Source organism: Branchiostoma belcheri, unplaced genomic scaffold, assembly GCF_001625305.1.
Source record: "Branchiostoma belcheri isolate BF01 breed outbred unplaced genomic scaffold, Haploidv18h27 scaffold81, whole genome shotgun sequence".
Classification (NCBI taxonomy): domain Eukaryota; kingdom Metazoa; phylum Chordata; class Leptocardii; order Amphioxiformes; family Branchiostomatidae; genus Branchiostoma; species Branchiostoma belcheri.
This window is the reverse complement of record NW_017804476.1, coordinates 205276-219440: the sequence shown is the minus strand read 5'-3', so window position 1 is coordinate 219440 and position 14165 is coordinate 205276. Positions and strand designations below refer to the sequence as shown.

General features: G+C 42.8%; 1 protein-coding gene across 1 annotated transcript; it reads left to right on the top strand.

Annotated features, from left to right (window-relative positions):
• Window positions 1–6807: 6807 nt before the first annotated feature.
• On the top strand, window positions 6808–12830 carry LOC109486605 (twist-related protein-like). Its single transcript, XM_019790470.1, has 4 exons — window positions 6808–7754; window positions 8180–8362; window positions 9411–9605; window positions 12027–12830. The coding sequence occupies exons 1-3, from the start codon at window positions 7470–7472 to the stop codon at window positions 9570–9572; spliced, it is 630 nt and encodes a 209-aa protein (XP_019646029.1). The 5' UTR covers window positions 6808–7469; the 3' UTR covers window positions 9573–9605; window positions 12027–12830.
• Window positions 12831–14165: the final 1335 nt, after the last annotated feature.

Sequence of the window (14165 nt, the reverse complement as noted above, 5' to 3'; positions counted from 1 at the left end):
TACATACGTTCCATATTCATATACGCTTATCTATGCTGGGGGGATATATATACATAATAGTAACAATCGATATATACACTAGAGAGGCCGACATTTGCTTGGGAGCAAATACAGCATATTTCAGTCCATCTCCCTCCCACGCAAAAGTGGACTATTCCAAACTTACCCCAGTGTAAAACTGGCAAAGATTCTCAAATAAATGAATTATATAGTAGCTATGTAATTGAGAACAAAGATGCAAGAACAAGCACATTGAATCTCGAAAGCTTTACTAATCTTATTACAGGTATGCAAATACTAACAATGATGAGATTTGATACATTTTGAAGGTCTTAGGCACATAAAATTGAATGTGTGGGTCATTACACACGACTTACGTGCAATGTGACCTCAGGTAACCTGCAATGGAACACATGTTCCATGGATGGAACAGGCCATTCTTTAGATAGAACATGGAACGGGTACAGCACTTTTGGCCCTTTTGTGGCCTGAAATAGCCATTAAAGTCCCCCAAATGAGTCATTTGGAAGTGGTGTATGCCAAACATGTGACTGCTATTCTGTAGACACATGTTCAAGGTACCCTTATACCGAATTTCAGATCATTTGGTTGTTAAACCAGGGCTCAGGATCCAAAAATCCATTTTTTTGTCGAAAAATGCCCCAAAAAGCCTTCATAAAAATTTTTCAAAGGCATGTATCAAAAAAATTAAAAAAAACGCCTAGGGGTATTGGCCCACTCTACCTCCTTGCCAAATTTCAGGTCATTTGACTAAAAAATGACAGAGTTGAATCCCTTTGACTGTGTGGCAGGAGGAGGAGGAGGAGAAGGAGGAGAAGAAGAAACATGAGGGAACACAATATATTTCATCCATACCATGGTATGGACTGAAATATAATAATAACAAAGTCAAGCACATGCATTAAAGAAGTCAGAAACAGAATTTGTAGTTTACTCGTTGCTTTAGATCTAGATCACACCATGATCACACCGATGAGATTTAATCCTTGATCTCTCCGTACGCTCGTCATTTTTATCATATCAGATAACGTTCTCGTTTTACACTTTTAAGAATATCTTATCAATACTAGTACATATATTTTTAAAAAGTTTTTTTCTTCTACGAGAGAGCACCATTGCTATTACTCTAAATACCTTGTATTGTTTTGAGTAAAGTATCTTTGAATATAGTCCTATTCTTCATTTCTTGATCATCTTTAATATCAATGAATAAAAAAGACGTATACTTTGATGAATTTTAATGATGAAAGTTAGACCTCCAGGTAAACAATATTCATAGGAAATTCAAACTCTACTACTGGATAAGTTATGGAGATAATTTCCGGACGTTTCCACCACTCTTCTTTTAATAGCGTCATTAATGAGTTCTGCGACACTGAAAAAGACGTACTACATTCCTTGCTGGGGGTATAAAAGACGTACTACATTCCTTGCTGGGGGTATATACTAACACCTTCTCCCTCTCACCTTCACTGCGTGAATCACCCTAACAATAGTACGGCACCCAGCGGACCAGTCTGCGGAGAAAGTGCGAAATTCCTCCGTGGTCACCACGGCCGTGGGGAACCTTCGAGTTGGTCTCTTCTCAATATTTTTTTCGTCGAGGGAGGGGCTTCATCACACCTGCTACAAAACGATGCTCATATTCTGCCCAAATAAACTGAACATCGGCATCATGTAATAATCCACTAATCTCCAAGCATATCCTAGGGTGGCAATAGACAGTGTCAAATTGCCAGGCAGTATCCATTGGCCAGAGAGAAACTGGGAGAAACTTACTACTAGTATCCAAGCAGAGGTTGATGGGGGAAGATCGTTTGCTTTTTATATATGGCCCGTCGTTGGCCGGCGACCTTCTCTGGCTAATGGATACTGTCTTGCCACCGAAATGGATCTGCTTGGAGATTAGGTAAACCCTCTGTATCCTCATCAATTTCTGCTCTGTGCAGGCAAAATGGAGCTTCTCTTGCTTGACGACTAACTTCTCTGACCAATGAAATTTCCTTTTTAGGCCGATTTCTACTATTATTTATTCAGCCTGCGAAAGGAGTCTGGTGGAGACTACCTCTGAAGGCTGCATGTTAGAGCAAGGACGTTCTATCGGTAAAGCTGGTTGGTTAGACCATGGAGGTAGAAAAAGAATCTTGTATCTCGTACTGTGTTGAAAGCTGAAGTGAAAAATAAAATTACGCACACACTGGTCACTCAGGGAAAGTTAGCCTCTACCAGGCTTGGGGAGGCGGCTGGACAGAGTAGAAATCGGCCAAATAGAGAGATAATGGTTTTTATTGTCCAAATGGTTTTTATTGTCCAAACAGTACCCGTGCAGTCGCAGCCTTACGGCTGAATTGATGCAGGGTATCCCATAATAATCAATACAAATCACAACAATTACAACAATTACAACATTCAAATAATACAAATGATACACACAGTCGCAAGGGTCTGTGCGGCTGCCATTCGGCGCCACAAGGTGACCTCAATACGACTTTCCCCAACCGAAGTTAGGTACCCATTCACACCTGGGTGGAGTGAGGAAATTCGTGTAAAGTGCCTTTCCCAAGGGCACAACGTCGGGGCGCATGTTCAGACATGTACCGGGTACGACTCGGAATCGAACCCGGGTCTCCCGGTTCACAGTCGATTGCTCTAACCACTACACCACCCGACGCCACCCTTAGATAATGATGAGATGCCGATGGAGTTTGTCCGTTGAGAGAACAGTTCGCCGCTTATCTCTCTATTTGGCCGATTTCTACTCTTTCCAGCCGCCTCCCCAAGCCTGGTAGAGGCTAGAGACTACCTCTGGACTGAAGGCGACGTTCTATCGGTAAAGCTCTTTGGTTTAGACTACAATCTTTGTATCTCGTACTGTGTTGAAAGCTGAAGTGAAAAACGCACACAATGGGCACTCATAATCTCCAAGCAGATCCCTCTCGGTGGCAAAAATTGGCCAGACAGTATCCATGAACCAGAGAAGCTCCGCGGCCACCGACCGTTGGTAGGGATCAGGACACAAAAAACGGCCATATATAAAAAGGTAACGATCATTCCCCACAACCTCTGCTTGGAGAGTAGGGCACTCAGTGAAAGTGGGACAGGTGGCTTTTGAGAGAACGTCGACTTGGGACCCCTTCATTGTCCTTGCTGGGGGTCAGTCTTCTCACATCTCTGCCCAGACGAAAACAAAACAAGCCAGCGGTTTGAAATCCTCTGAGGCCACAGCAAGTAATTTTTATGGATGACATCAACGCCCGCAATAATTTTCGCCTGGTTTTGGAAAAAAAACTCAAGAAATTTTGTTGCCTTCTGACAGTGGTCAACATGCCGAAAATGGTCAAAGATGTCTGTTACTATGCCGGAAGGTGGATGGCAGATAACTATGAAGAGAGGAGACAAGAATTTGAAGAAAAGGCTCTGGTTTAATGTTTTGTTTCTTACTTTGATGCAGTGATATGTGATGGTGGCTGTGTATATATGATGTTCCTACTGAATCAAAACCATTTGTACAATGATTGCGTCAAAATTTTAAAATGTAGGAACCTTGTTTTTTTTTCGGCCCGCCTTGTTCTTTTCTCGCCCGCTCGCATTAGATTTGGGGTCTGCGGAGGATGTCATCCATAAAATTTACTTGTGGCCTAAGAGCATTGCCATATGGTACAGGGAAAGTGCCAAATTCTCGGGCTGTTGCTAAGATGTTTATATTTTGGCTATTAACAGTTTATGACCACTTGTGTTCTTTCCCATGAATAAACGGGTGTGAAAGAGGAAATGAGGACGTGATAACATGAACTTACAGGGATTTCCTGGTGGATACTCGCCTTTTCATCGAACAGACGTGCAAAGCTCTATAACTAGTACTAGCGAATTATTGTCAATAATAGCAAATAACCTCCTTGGTTATGGGGTATTGTAGATGATACATCCCGACTGTTGAATTATTCTATTAGCCTCTACCAGGCTTCGGGAGGCGGCTGGAAAGAGTAGAAATTGGCCAAATAGAGAGATAAACATGCCGAGAGAGTCCGCTAGAGAGTACAGTTTGCCGCACCCGAAACTTGAAAATGTACTCTCTAGCAGACCAACTCCCTTGCATGTTATCTTTCTATTTGACAAATTTCTACTATTTTCCATCCGAAGCCTGGTAGAGTCCATTACTTATTGCAACAAGGGGAAATATGCCCTTGATTGCATGCAACATTTATTCATACCGACTTCTACTAAAAAGAAAAACAGCGAATGGTTTCTGTTTGCCAAGGAGGTTTATCCTGTATTTAGACCCTGTTCATACCAGACTTATATTTAGCGGTTTCAACCGGTTTTTCAAAAACCGGTTTTTATTTAACCTGGTGTGAACGCAAATTAACCGGTTTTTTAGGGGTTTAAATCCGATTTTGAAAAACCACCTCGGGAGGTGGTTTTTGAGGGGTTTTTGAAGGGTTTTTCCACCGAAAAGCCTGGTCTGAACGCTAAGGGTTTATTGAACCGGTTTTTGCGTCATAATTCCGGGGTCACGGGTCAGCATCCTGGCCGTGTGCGACCTGCAAGCTTTTTTGATCGCGTTGTTTTGACCAACTTTGAGTTCGTTTCCACTGTTTTTCCACGGTTTTTCTTCATTTTGCGATGGAATCAGCAAACGCAACCTGGTCGGCGAACGGGACGCTCCTGATACTTAGGTTTGGAGAGCACGGAGTCGCCAAATTCGAAAAAGCTAGGTGGGGGGGGAGGGCTCTACCGAAACAAAAATGTTGGAGGAGGCTGATTTCTTGAAGATAAAGGATCAGTGCTGCACTAAGGTAAAAAAACAAACTGAAGACGGCATACAAGCAAGAAGGCCAAGGACAACAATCAGAAGAGCGGGAGGAACGGTTATTCAAACTGCAGTCATGGCCGATTAATTATATTCACCGGACAGGATTTTTACAAAACCGGTTATCAAAAGTCTGGTATGAACGCTAAGGGTTTTAGCCGGGTTTTTGAAAAACCGGTTGAAACCGCTAAATATAAGTCTGGTATGAACAGGGTCTTAACCTTCTTGGTTTGAAATGCATGTATACCATTAGTCTGTTTTATTATATGGCTTTGTTTCGATAAGCATGTACAGGATCAGATTCAAAGAAGTAAAAGAAATGCAATAGAAAACAGACAACCACTGTTTGATTACCACGTTTCCTATCGTGGGGCTTGAATCAAAATTGTTATTTCCTGACATGTATTGTAGATTGTGTATTCGGGCGACGTTTTTGCAAGGTTAGACGTCGGTCTTCGCACTTTCATCTTCGTCTCCGCTTTTGCAATAATACACACTTTTCTTTCAGAAGTAGCGCATAATTTACAAGTTTCTTTTCATCTCCGTTTCCGCTTTTGCAAATAATACACACTTTTCTTTTAGGACTAGCGCATAATTTACAAGTCTCGAAGGCGCGCCTTGCGATTGTAGGAGCGGCAGAAGCCAAAAGGCGTCCGTCTCCTTGACAATGAAACTGAAGCCTTGAAGTGTGCGGCCTGTTTTTTACGACCTGCTAATCTGCCATTGACATGGGCGCGTCAACAAAACACGTCCTGCCGGACCGGCCCGGCCCCGCGCCCGGGGTGGCGGACTTCGCGCCTTGTCGCCAGGTCGGATGAGTGGTTTCGCGCCTTGTTGTGAGACGGAGAGGGTCGTTAGCACCTACTTGTGGGAAAATGGCGGCATCTTTGAGAGGGCTTGCAGGTGCGCTGGGCGGCATATGGGTCAGATTTGGGGCTAATGACGTGTGGATATACACACCCAGCAAAGCTCCTAAACCTAAAATGTGAATGCTCTTTCCAGGAGGTTCAAAAAGAGAACCTCCTTGCTCTTTCGAGGAGTTTCACAAAATCTGACTGTCAAATCTATGAGTATGACGCACTGTTTATAGTTGAAGATATTTCCCGTATTTGCGACCGTCTTTAGTCGAGCCATGGAGGTAGAAAAAAAGGGATGGTCGAGCCAAGGAGCCTATAGGGAAAACTCCTTAGTAGAACCAGGGACGTAGAAAATATTTTCTGAAGCACATTATTTTACAATCCAAGAGAGAATTCAATGAGGTTCTTTTGAAGCTCCTTGGAGAAATTGAGAAGAAGTTTGACTTGGTGTGAAAACAGCGGATGGTCGTAAAGGGGTTTCCCTCATCAAGGTTGTAGAAACTTGTCCCATCCCTTGACTTTGTACGTAATCTCCAAGCAGATCTTTCGGTGGCAAGACAGTATCCATTGGCCAGAGGAGTGTCCACTCCTCTGGCCAATGGATACTGTCTTGCCACCAAAAGATCTGCTTGGAGATTATTTGTACGTGCATGGTACGTACGTGCTACCTTTGTGCGGTCAACGAGGTTACTAGTATATCTGGATTCTAAACCACCTTGGTACGATCAAGAAAGTTTAAAATACACGTATATCTATACGTACAAGTGCAATAGAAATATTATGAAATTTGTGTTTGAAACTGATACATATTCATGATAATGATAATGGTAGAGATTGCACGTTTTCTAATCTTGAAAACTTCCGATCGTCAAACTATTTCTGAATTCCTTCGACACTGCTTGTGACAAAACATTACAAAACAAGCGAGCTCAAGCCCTATGCATGTAGAGGTATTTAGGAAGAATTATCCCTCTCATTTCTAAAGCATGTGATGTAATGTGTATTGAAAACTTGGGAGAGCCAAAACCTTTCTTCTCTTCACTATCCCTTTCGTCCTGTGAATTTTTACCCACCTTCCCTCTTTTAATATTGTGCAAACAAACAAAAAATGACTCAGTAAACAACTTCTGGTACCAGCTGGAGTTTGGTGATTTTCTGGATGTGAGAATTTTCCCACTGCCCGGGCCACAGGTGTCCCGCGGCCCCCACCCGCCTCTCCGGGCCATTGACTCCCCAGAACACCGCCCAATTATTCTCCCCGCCCGTGACAAGCCTCATGCATTATTCCTGGACCCAGCGTGAATATGAATAGTGCGCTGTGTGGTGTACTCCGCCGAGCATTATAAATAGCAGGGCACGACTGGACATTGGCAGTCAGTCAGAGAGCTAGCAGGACGGGAGAGAACTTCGTACAAGCGTGCCGACCAACTCGTCAAGATCGTAGCTTCATCTAGCCGTGTTGTTTTACTCTGTAGAAACGTGGTCCATCGTTGTAACGTCTAGCCAGTTTTCGGGAACCGATCGTACAATTTTTGCTCAAGTTAACGTTTCTGGCCTGCGGACAACCAACCGTCACTCTAACAAGTGGTAGAAATTCCATCACAGAACTGTAGCGGGAGCGAAGGTTTCTTTGAACACCAGACGTCCAGATCTCAGCCGGTCAAACCTTCCTCGTACTACCGTTGAGGAAAAGTAGGAGAGCCCGCCGTCTGAGAGGAAAAGTTTGCCGTGACGCAGTTTGAAAATCCGTTCCGTTATTTCCGTCTAGTCAGTCCGCCATCATGCCAGACTTCGAGAGCATGTCGCTTGTCCAGATGCAGGAGGAACTGTCCCAGATCACTCACGGGTTCGCCGAGGACATCGCGCCCAGCTCTCCCGAGCAGACGCCGGAGAACGACGCCGGGCAGAGGGAGCAGGACAAGCCGAGGAAGCCCAAGAGAAGGAGGCGGATGCTGACGGGGGTGAGCAAGCAACGACGCGCCGCCAACGCGCGGGAACGCCGCCGCATCCAGGGGGTCAACATGGCGTTCGTGGAGCTGAGACAGAACCTGCCCGTCTTGTCCAAGGTACGAAAATTTACCAGCTCTTGTAGTATCATGCTCTGTGTGCAACAAGATTTTGTTCAAACGTTTGACATGTTACAAAATGGAGAAACAGAAAGGAGAGACGTTCTTCTTTTTTCTGCTTTATCACGTTACTAAATCATGTTATGGCATGCTATGACCTGGTGTTTGTGTGTCAGCAGTGTTCAACATTACATTTAGAATCATCGTCCTCCAACGTGTGAGGTTGCTTAGCCCTAAAATCTGTCTTTCTCTTATCTGTGTATGGTAGAGATAAATACCGTAGAGATCTGTGGTGGAACTTGGACATACGTGTAGTCAACTTGTAACAGTCCTGTTTCTTACAAACTTTTGTATGCATGCAAAACTTTCCCGTCGAATAGTAAAGATTGTTTTCTAAATATATGTGTGTTTTGTTTTTTCTACAGGTAGAGGTGTCAAAGATAGAGATCCTGCGCCTGGCGTCCAAGTGGATCGCGCACCTGACCACCGTACTGCTGCAGGATGACGAGCGGCGGGGGTGGGACTCCTGCTCCGAGGACGGGTCCGGTAGTAGTGACGGTGACGGAGAGGCGGCCAGCCTGCACCCCAAGTCTACACTCAAACCAGAGGTGGGTTGTGTACTATACTATATAGTATAGTATAGTACTACTTGCTTCATGCCCGTGATCCAGTGCAGTTTTTAGGGCTTGGAAACCCTATTTTTCAAGGTCGATATAATTTCTAGCCACTTACCTACATTACTGAGTTGAAACTACACAATCCCAATGTATTTTTGCTGCTCTGAAATCGCATTTTTATGCCTTTAAAGTATTATTATTATATACAGCAAAATATGGATGTAAGCAAGGTTCTCACCAGGATTTTTCACAGCTAGGGGTCAGGTACAGAAGGGTAACTTTCGCCGCGCAAGTCTCGCATAATTTGAATCCCCAAAACATGACCACAGTAGGGAGTCTGGTGTTCTTCCCCAAAAAAATTTGATACTCATGACCCCCTGAGACCCTATTTGTCGCTTATTGAGGGGCAGATTCATTCTAAAGTATTATTTTCATTTTTTTGTAACATTTATGAAGGTTCTCCCCCAAACATTTCTGATGCATGTTTATGAAGTTTTTCAGCCGTAATAAACATCCCCTCTAGAATAGACAGATCATGTGTACAAATGTGTATTATACAGTCTTTTACGCTCTTGCTGGTAGACTAAACTGAGACTAACTATGTATGTTTAGACCTATATTCTCGGACAAATACACATATATAAGTCTTGAAGTCCTAGGCCACACACAGAATTGTATAGCATAAGTCAAACATTATTTCTTGTTACGTCGGTCCAGGTTTTTTGGCGTATCGTTTCTTGTGTTTTTACTAGACACCTACTCGTATACTTGCCATTGTTATACTGTAGTCTCTACCAGACTAACTACGCTGGCTATATATAGGAGAATATTTGCCAGTGGAGTTTGGCCACCTTGTAGGTTTGACTGGCCGCGCAGGAGGGAAAGAAACTACCTCCCCGCGGCCGGACTCCCTTGGCAAATTTTACTCTCTTTTTTTGCCGAATTCTACGATCCGTATTCCCGTAGAAAGGCCTGATGGAGGCTAGTAAGATACAGTTTTCCCAAGGACATTCCTTCAACTTTTTCTTGCTCCTTCTAGATCCGAGAGAACCTAGACGACATCTACACCATCCGGGATGACGACACCGACAACTTCGTCATCTGCAGAACCGGCGAAGAGGAGGAACTGGAGCATGCGCAGAGCCTGTCCGTGACGTCAGCCTTCTCGCCCGCCCTCCCCCTCTCCACGGCCACGTGCTGACGTCATCAATGTCACGACAGCCACAAAAGTTCGGTGAGTCGCTTTTGTCTGCTTTTTCTTTCTAGTTTGTTTTTAGCAGAGATATCTGACGCAAACACAAAGTCAGTCTCCGACTACTGGGACAAATTTGCATTCGAGAGACCTGTACAAATTCTGTGAAGTCAGTTTGTCCCTTATTCTTCCAAGTGAAGTGCTGAATATTTTCTACAAATTGTCGAATATTCTAGCCTCTACTAAGCTTCTATCTATTAGTCTCCACCAGACTCCTTTGCAGGCTGAATAGATAGTAGAAATCGGCCTAAAATGTAGCTGGGGAGTTGGCCGGCCATAGAGGGTCCAGTTTGCCTGCATGGCAGTTTCGATAGCGGCTGGAAGGAGTAGAAAGTGTCAAATATACCAGGGGGAGTTGGTCTGCCAAAGGAGAACAGTTTTTAGCAGACCAACTTCCCTGGCATATTATCTGTCTAGATGGCCAATTTCTACACTTCTAACCGCTTCCGACGCCTGGTAGAGGCTACCGTATTCTAGCTTTTCATAAAACTCACCCGAAGCCCTTTGATGTAATAAGAAAGGCCAACATTTCATTGACATGACACTAGTCTAACCGCAGGGCCGACGGTTCTGTGAAAGAGCAGGAAATGATTCATAGACCAGCAGAAGTACATTGACTCACTGAAAAACGTAATGTTTTATCCACTACAGCAAAAAATTGAAAATGTGCAAAATCCAGTTCTCTCTGTCACAGCAAGGACATTATGTCCTTGGTCACAGCAAAGTCATAAATGTTACACAAGTTTTGAATGGCATTTCACTGACGGTAGCAAAGTACGCTCTAGAAAAATGCTATGTACAAATCTAAACACATTTGAATCGAACTTTGATAGCGTTCCATTTTCAGATGAATTTTTGTGTGAAGTAGGGGTTTATTATAATCTTCGGTCACGATATTTGCACTCCAGTTTACGTTTGCAGTATCAATATTGTAATTAGCTGTCGATTTGTGTGAAATCCTCACTGAAGACGATTAAGTTTTGAACAAACCAGTGTTCATTTTGGGTGAAACAAATTTCTAAAATCGTCGAATTGTAGTAGTAAATAAAGAACACACTATGCCATAAAAGTCAGCAGCCAATGCGATTATAACCGGGTCATTATCATGCCAATGGGGGGTCGTTAATGACGGCTATTATTGCCCTAGTGACTTGTAATCATTTATTATCACCGTTTGCCACAGAAAGCATTTATGGTTATTGCCCGCGTTGCTATAGAGAAGGTGTCCAACCGAACGACAATTTTGCCAAGTTACTAGTATTTTTTTTCTGTCTTGTACCAAGTTTTGCACATTGTCAGATTTTTTAACCTCCTTGGTCAGAGCTAGGACATTGTAATGTCATTGGATAGAGCATTAGAGCCTGCAAGCATCAGAAGTCTTGTCATTTGGGAAGAATAGACCACCTTTGCCTGGTTTTATATGTAGAGTACTCTTTCATACGATTTGACAGAAACTTTGTTCGCTACAAGCTAAACATATCAAAGTTCCATGGAATGGTGATTTTAAACTAAAGACCACAGTTCTTGTAAGAGAAAATAGACTATGTAGGAAAAAAGACTAAAGACCACACTTCTTGTAAGACAAAATAAAAGTGAACGGATAGGATACCGATAGGGTGTGGAAAGTATAACGGAACTAGCGTTAATCGTGTAGCATGTTTTTGTGAGGCTTGTAATTTGCCAGTATCGACATAACGACGTGAAAACACCTCATGTCGTGAGCAACAATGTCGGGAAAACAGCTCAAAGGTGCCGTCTTCTAACGACGTGCCCTCCCTCTCCTCTGGTACCGGCGGCTTTTATCCTCTTGTGTCACGATTAAACAGTTCAGCACAAGCCTACTGCAGACAGAAGAAAGCCCTGTGTGTGATTGATGGTATTAAAATCCGAACGGTTGTTGGAGTGTCCCCCGTGAATTGCCATGTTTGAATAGGTGCAGAAATGCGGATCGGGCGGTCCTCTGTTGTTCTTGCTGGCATGCAGGATGCCCTGATAAATGTAAATTGTATTTGGCTCAAGAACAAAGACAGAAAATGCCGCGTAGATAACTTGAAACACACATATTCAGAAACGTACTAGTATACTGGCTGAGAAGATGTTCTTGACTGCAGAATGTAATCTCCAAGCAGATCTTTTGGTGGGGGTAAAACAGTATCAAATTGGCCAGTCTGTAACTATTTCCCCACCCATTCGTGGTCGTGGTAGCGACAAAAAAGGGCCATATATGAAAAGCAAACGATCTTCCACCATCAACCTCTGCTTGGAGAGTATGCAGAATGTTCGTTGCGCTTTCGGCCTAGCCAAAGCGTGGTTTCTCATATTATTTTCTTTTCTTCATCATCTTTACATAGATTACATTTTATTCATAGTTTTTAACAATAGATGTATTCTTTCATCTTTCAGGAGTGCCAAAATCCAGACTTCAACAGTTACCACGATTCCACACGAAAACCAAGCAGACGTAGAGACACCAATGGCGGGAAAGATCACCTGATGAACAGCTCGAGTTTGAATTTGAGTCAAAAGTCGTCTGCAAATCAAGATCATCGTCAGAGACTCTTCCTGATTACGCACTAGTCACCTTTCAAACACACTTTATCTCTGAATGTAATAGTATCAGAATGCACGGTTCTATACGTAGACAAGATCCTTCGGAAGGCAAAACAAAATACGTTGTATCGTTCTCTTTAGACTTATGGCTGATCGGTCCGAATGTGTATATACTTGCATCACCATAGCAAATGTAAAGATAGCGAAATAGCGTTTGAATATATTATATATAGACCATAAGTACCCATCAATTCTCTACATGGTCATGTTTTATAGTATGGATGTGCTTTAGGTTAGGATGAACATGTAAGGATAGAAGATCATACAAGGTACTCTGTTGTAAGATAGTATTGTTGTTATGAATATCGTTGTTTGTAAATAAGAAATTAGATATATTTCTATAGCCAATTTGCGAGCCAATCTTGATACGACAAAAATTGCGCTAAGGACAATGTTATATGATTTACCAAAATGTAAATTTTGACGACGTTTGAATTGACTGATTCACTTTTTTGGCCACCTGAAAGAAATTTACTAAAAATTTACTAGTCAATGATTGAGGACACTACTAGTATCTCTAGTATGGGTGTTTCGAAACAAACTATCAAGTTCCACCTACAAGTACAAGAATATCGAATAAACAGTTTTATTTGGTCCTTAAACATGTCCTATGTCCGTATTTGTGCTAATACATACTATCATAGCGTCATACAACGTTATATTTAGGTATTTAAGGATCAGTCTAGTACGAAGTACTCTTGCCAGAAAATAACAAATCTATTGCATAACAATTCATAAGTCAATCGCGTCAGCAAAATCCTAGTCTCTAAGCAGATATTTGGGTTGTTGATTGTTTTTTGTATGTTTTTAGTTTTTTTTTATGATGCTTTTTTTTTGCACTGGTACGTTGGCATAAAAAATAACAGTGCAAAAAAGAAAGTCCGATAAAAAAGCCTAAAAACACGTTTACTCAAACCTCTGCTTGGAGAGTAGCAGAATCCTACCAATGCCATCCACTTGTTGTTTTTCAAGCTGTATCTGAACGTTTTCTGCCTGACGTAACTCCGAAGAAAACTACCCTGAGAGTGCACAAGAACAAACCGAGTCAGGCTTATTTGTGTCCCACAGCGCGGCCGGCCTTTATTAGAACACGTGCTGTCGGCCCGATGTGCACGCCTAGCCGCTGAGCCCTCTGTACCTGCCCGACCATTGTTCCCGATTTTCTGGCACCCTGGCCCCTTACAAGTCTGAACGAGCAGGGAAAGAGTAAACACTAGCATTTCCACCAATCTAGCATGTCAGGAAATACGTTGTGTCTTTAGATAGAGTAATTTCACGTTTCTTTCATTCATGTTCCCGATTTTCTGGCACCCTCGGCCTTTAGTTTACAAGTCTGAACGAGCAGGGAAAGAGTAAACACTGGCATTTCCACCGATCTAACATGTCAGGAAATACGTTGTGTCTTTAGATCTGTATCTGTATCTGTATCTGTATAGCCGGTATAACCGCCTTTCGGCGTAACACACCAGCTTCGCAGGCACGCGGCGCGGCGGCAGCTGGCTATATTACACCGATCGACTTGTTACACCTAACCCTTGAACTTCTAGCTCTAGACATTGTTTAAAGCTATCTATTGACAGTGCCCCTACTGTACTTGGTGACAGTGAGTTCCACTCTGCGATAGTTCTAGGAAAGAATGAATTCTTGAACACCTCAATCCTTGGTTGATAACTCTGGTACTTGAATGCGTGGCTATTTCTTGTTCTCTTCTGAGCTGGTATTAGGTACTTAGTAGTTGGGACATCCACCAGTTTATTAGTCATTTTGTACTATTCATTGCATAGTCTAGACATCTTTCTTCTGTCTTCAAGTGAGGTCCACTGTAGGTTTCTTTTCATTTCCGTGACACTAGCACCTCTTACATAGTTGTTCATACAGAATCTTGCAGCTTGATTCTGTACCCTTTCCAATTTGTCTTTGTCTTTCTTTGTA

What these genes read in the sequence shown, in the direction of transcription:
- LOC109486605 (XM_019790470.1), top strand. Translation starts at nt 7,470, where the DNA reads ATGCCAGACTTCGAGAGCATGTCGCTTGTCCAGATGCAGGAGGAACTG. An exon ending in ACCTGCCCGTCTTGTCCAAG is followed by an intron (nt 7,755 to 8,179) that starts GTACGAAAATTT and finishes TTTTTTCTACAG; the next exon opens with GTAGAGGTGTCAAAGATAGA. An exon ending in AGTCTACACTCAAACCAGAG is followed by an intron (nt 8,363 to 9,410) that starts GTGGGTTGTGTA and finishes TGCTCCTTCTAG; the next exon opens with ATCCGAGAGAACCTAGACGA.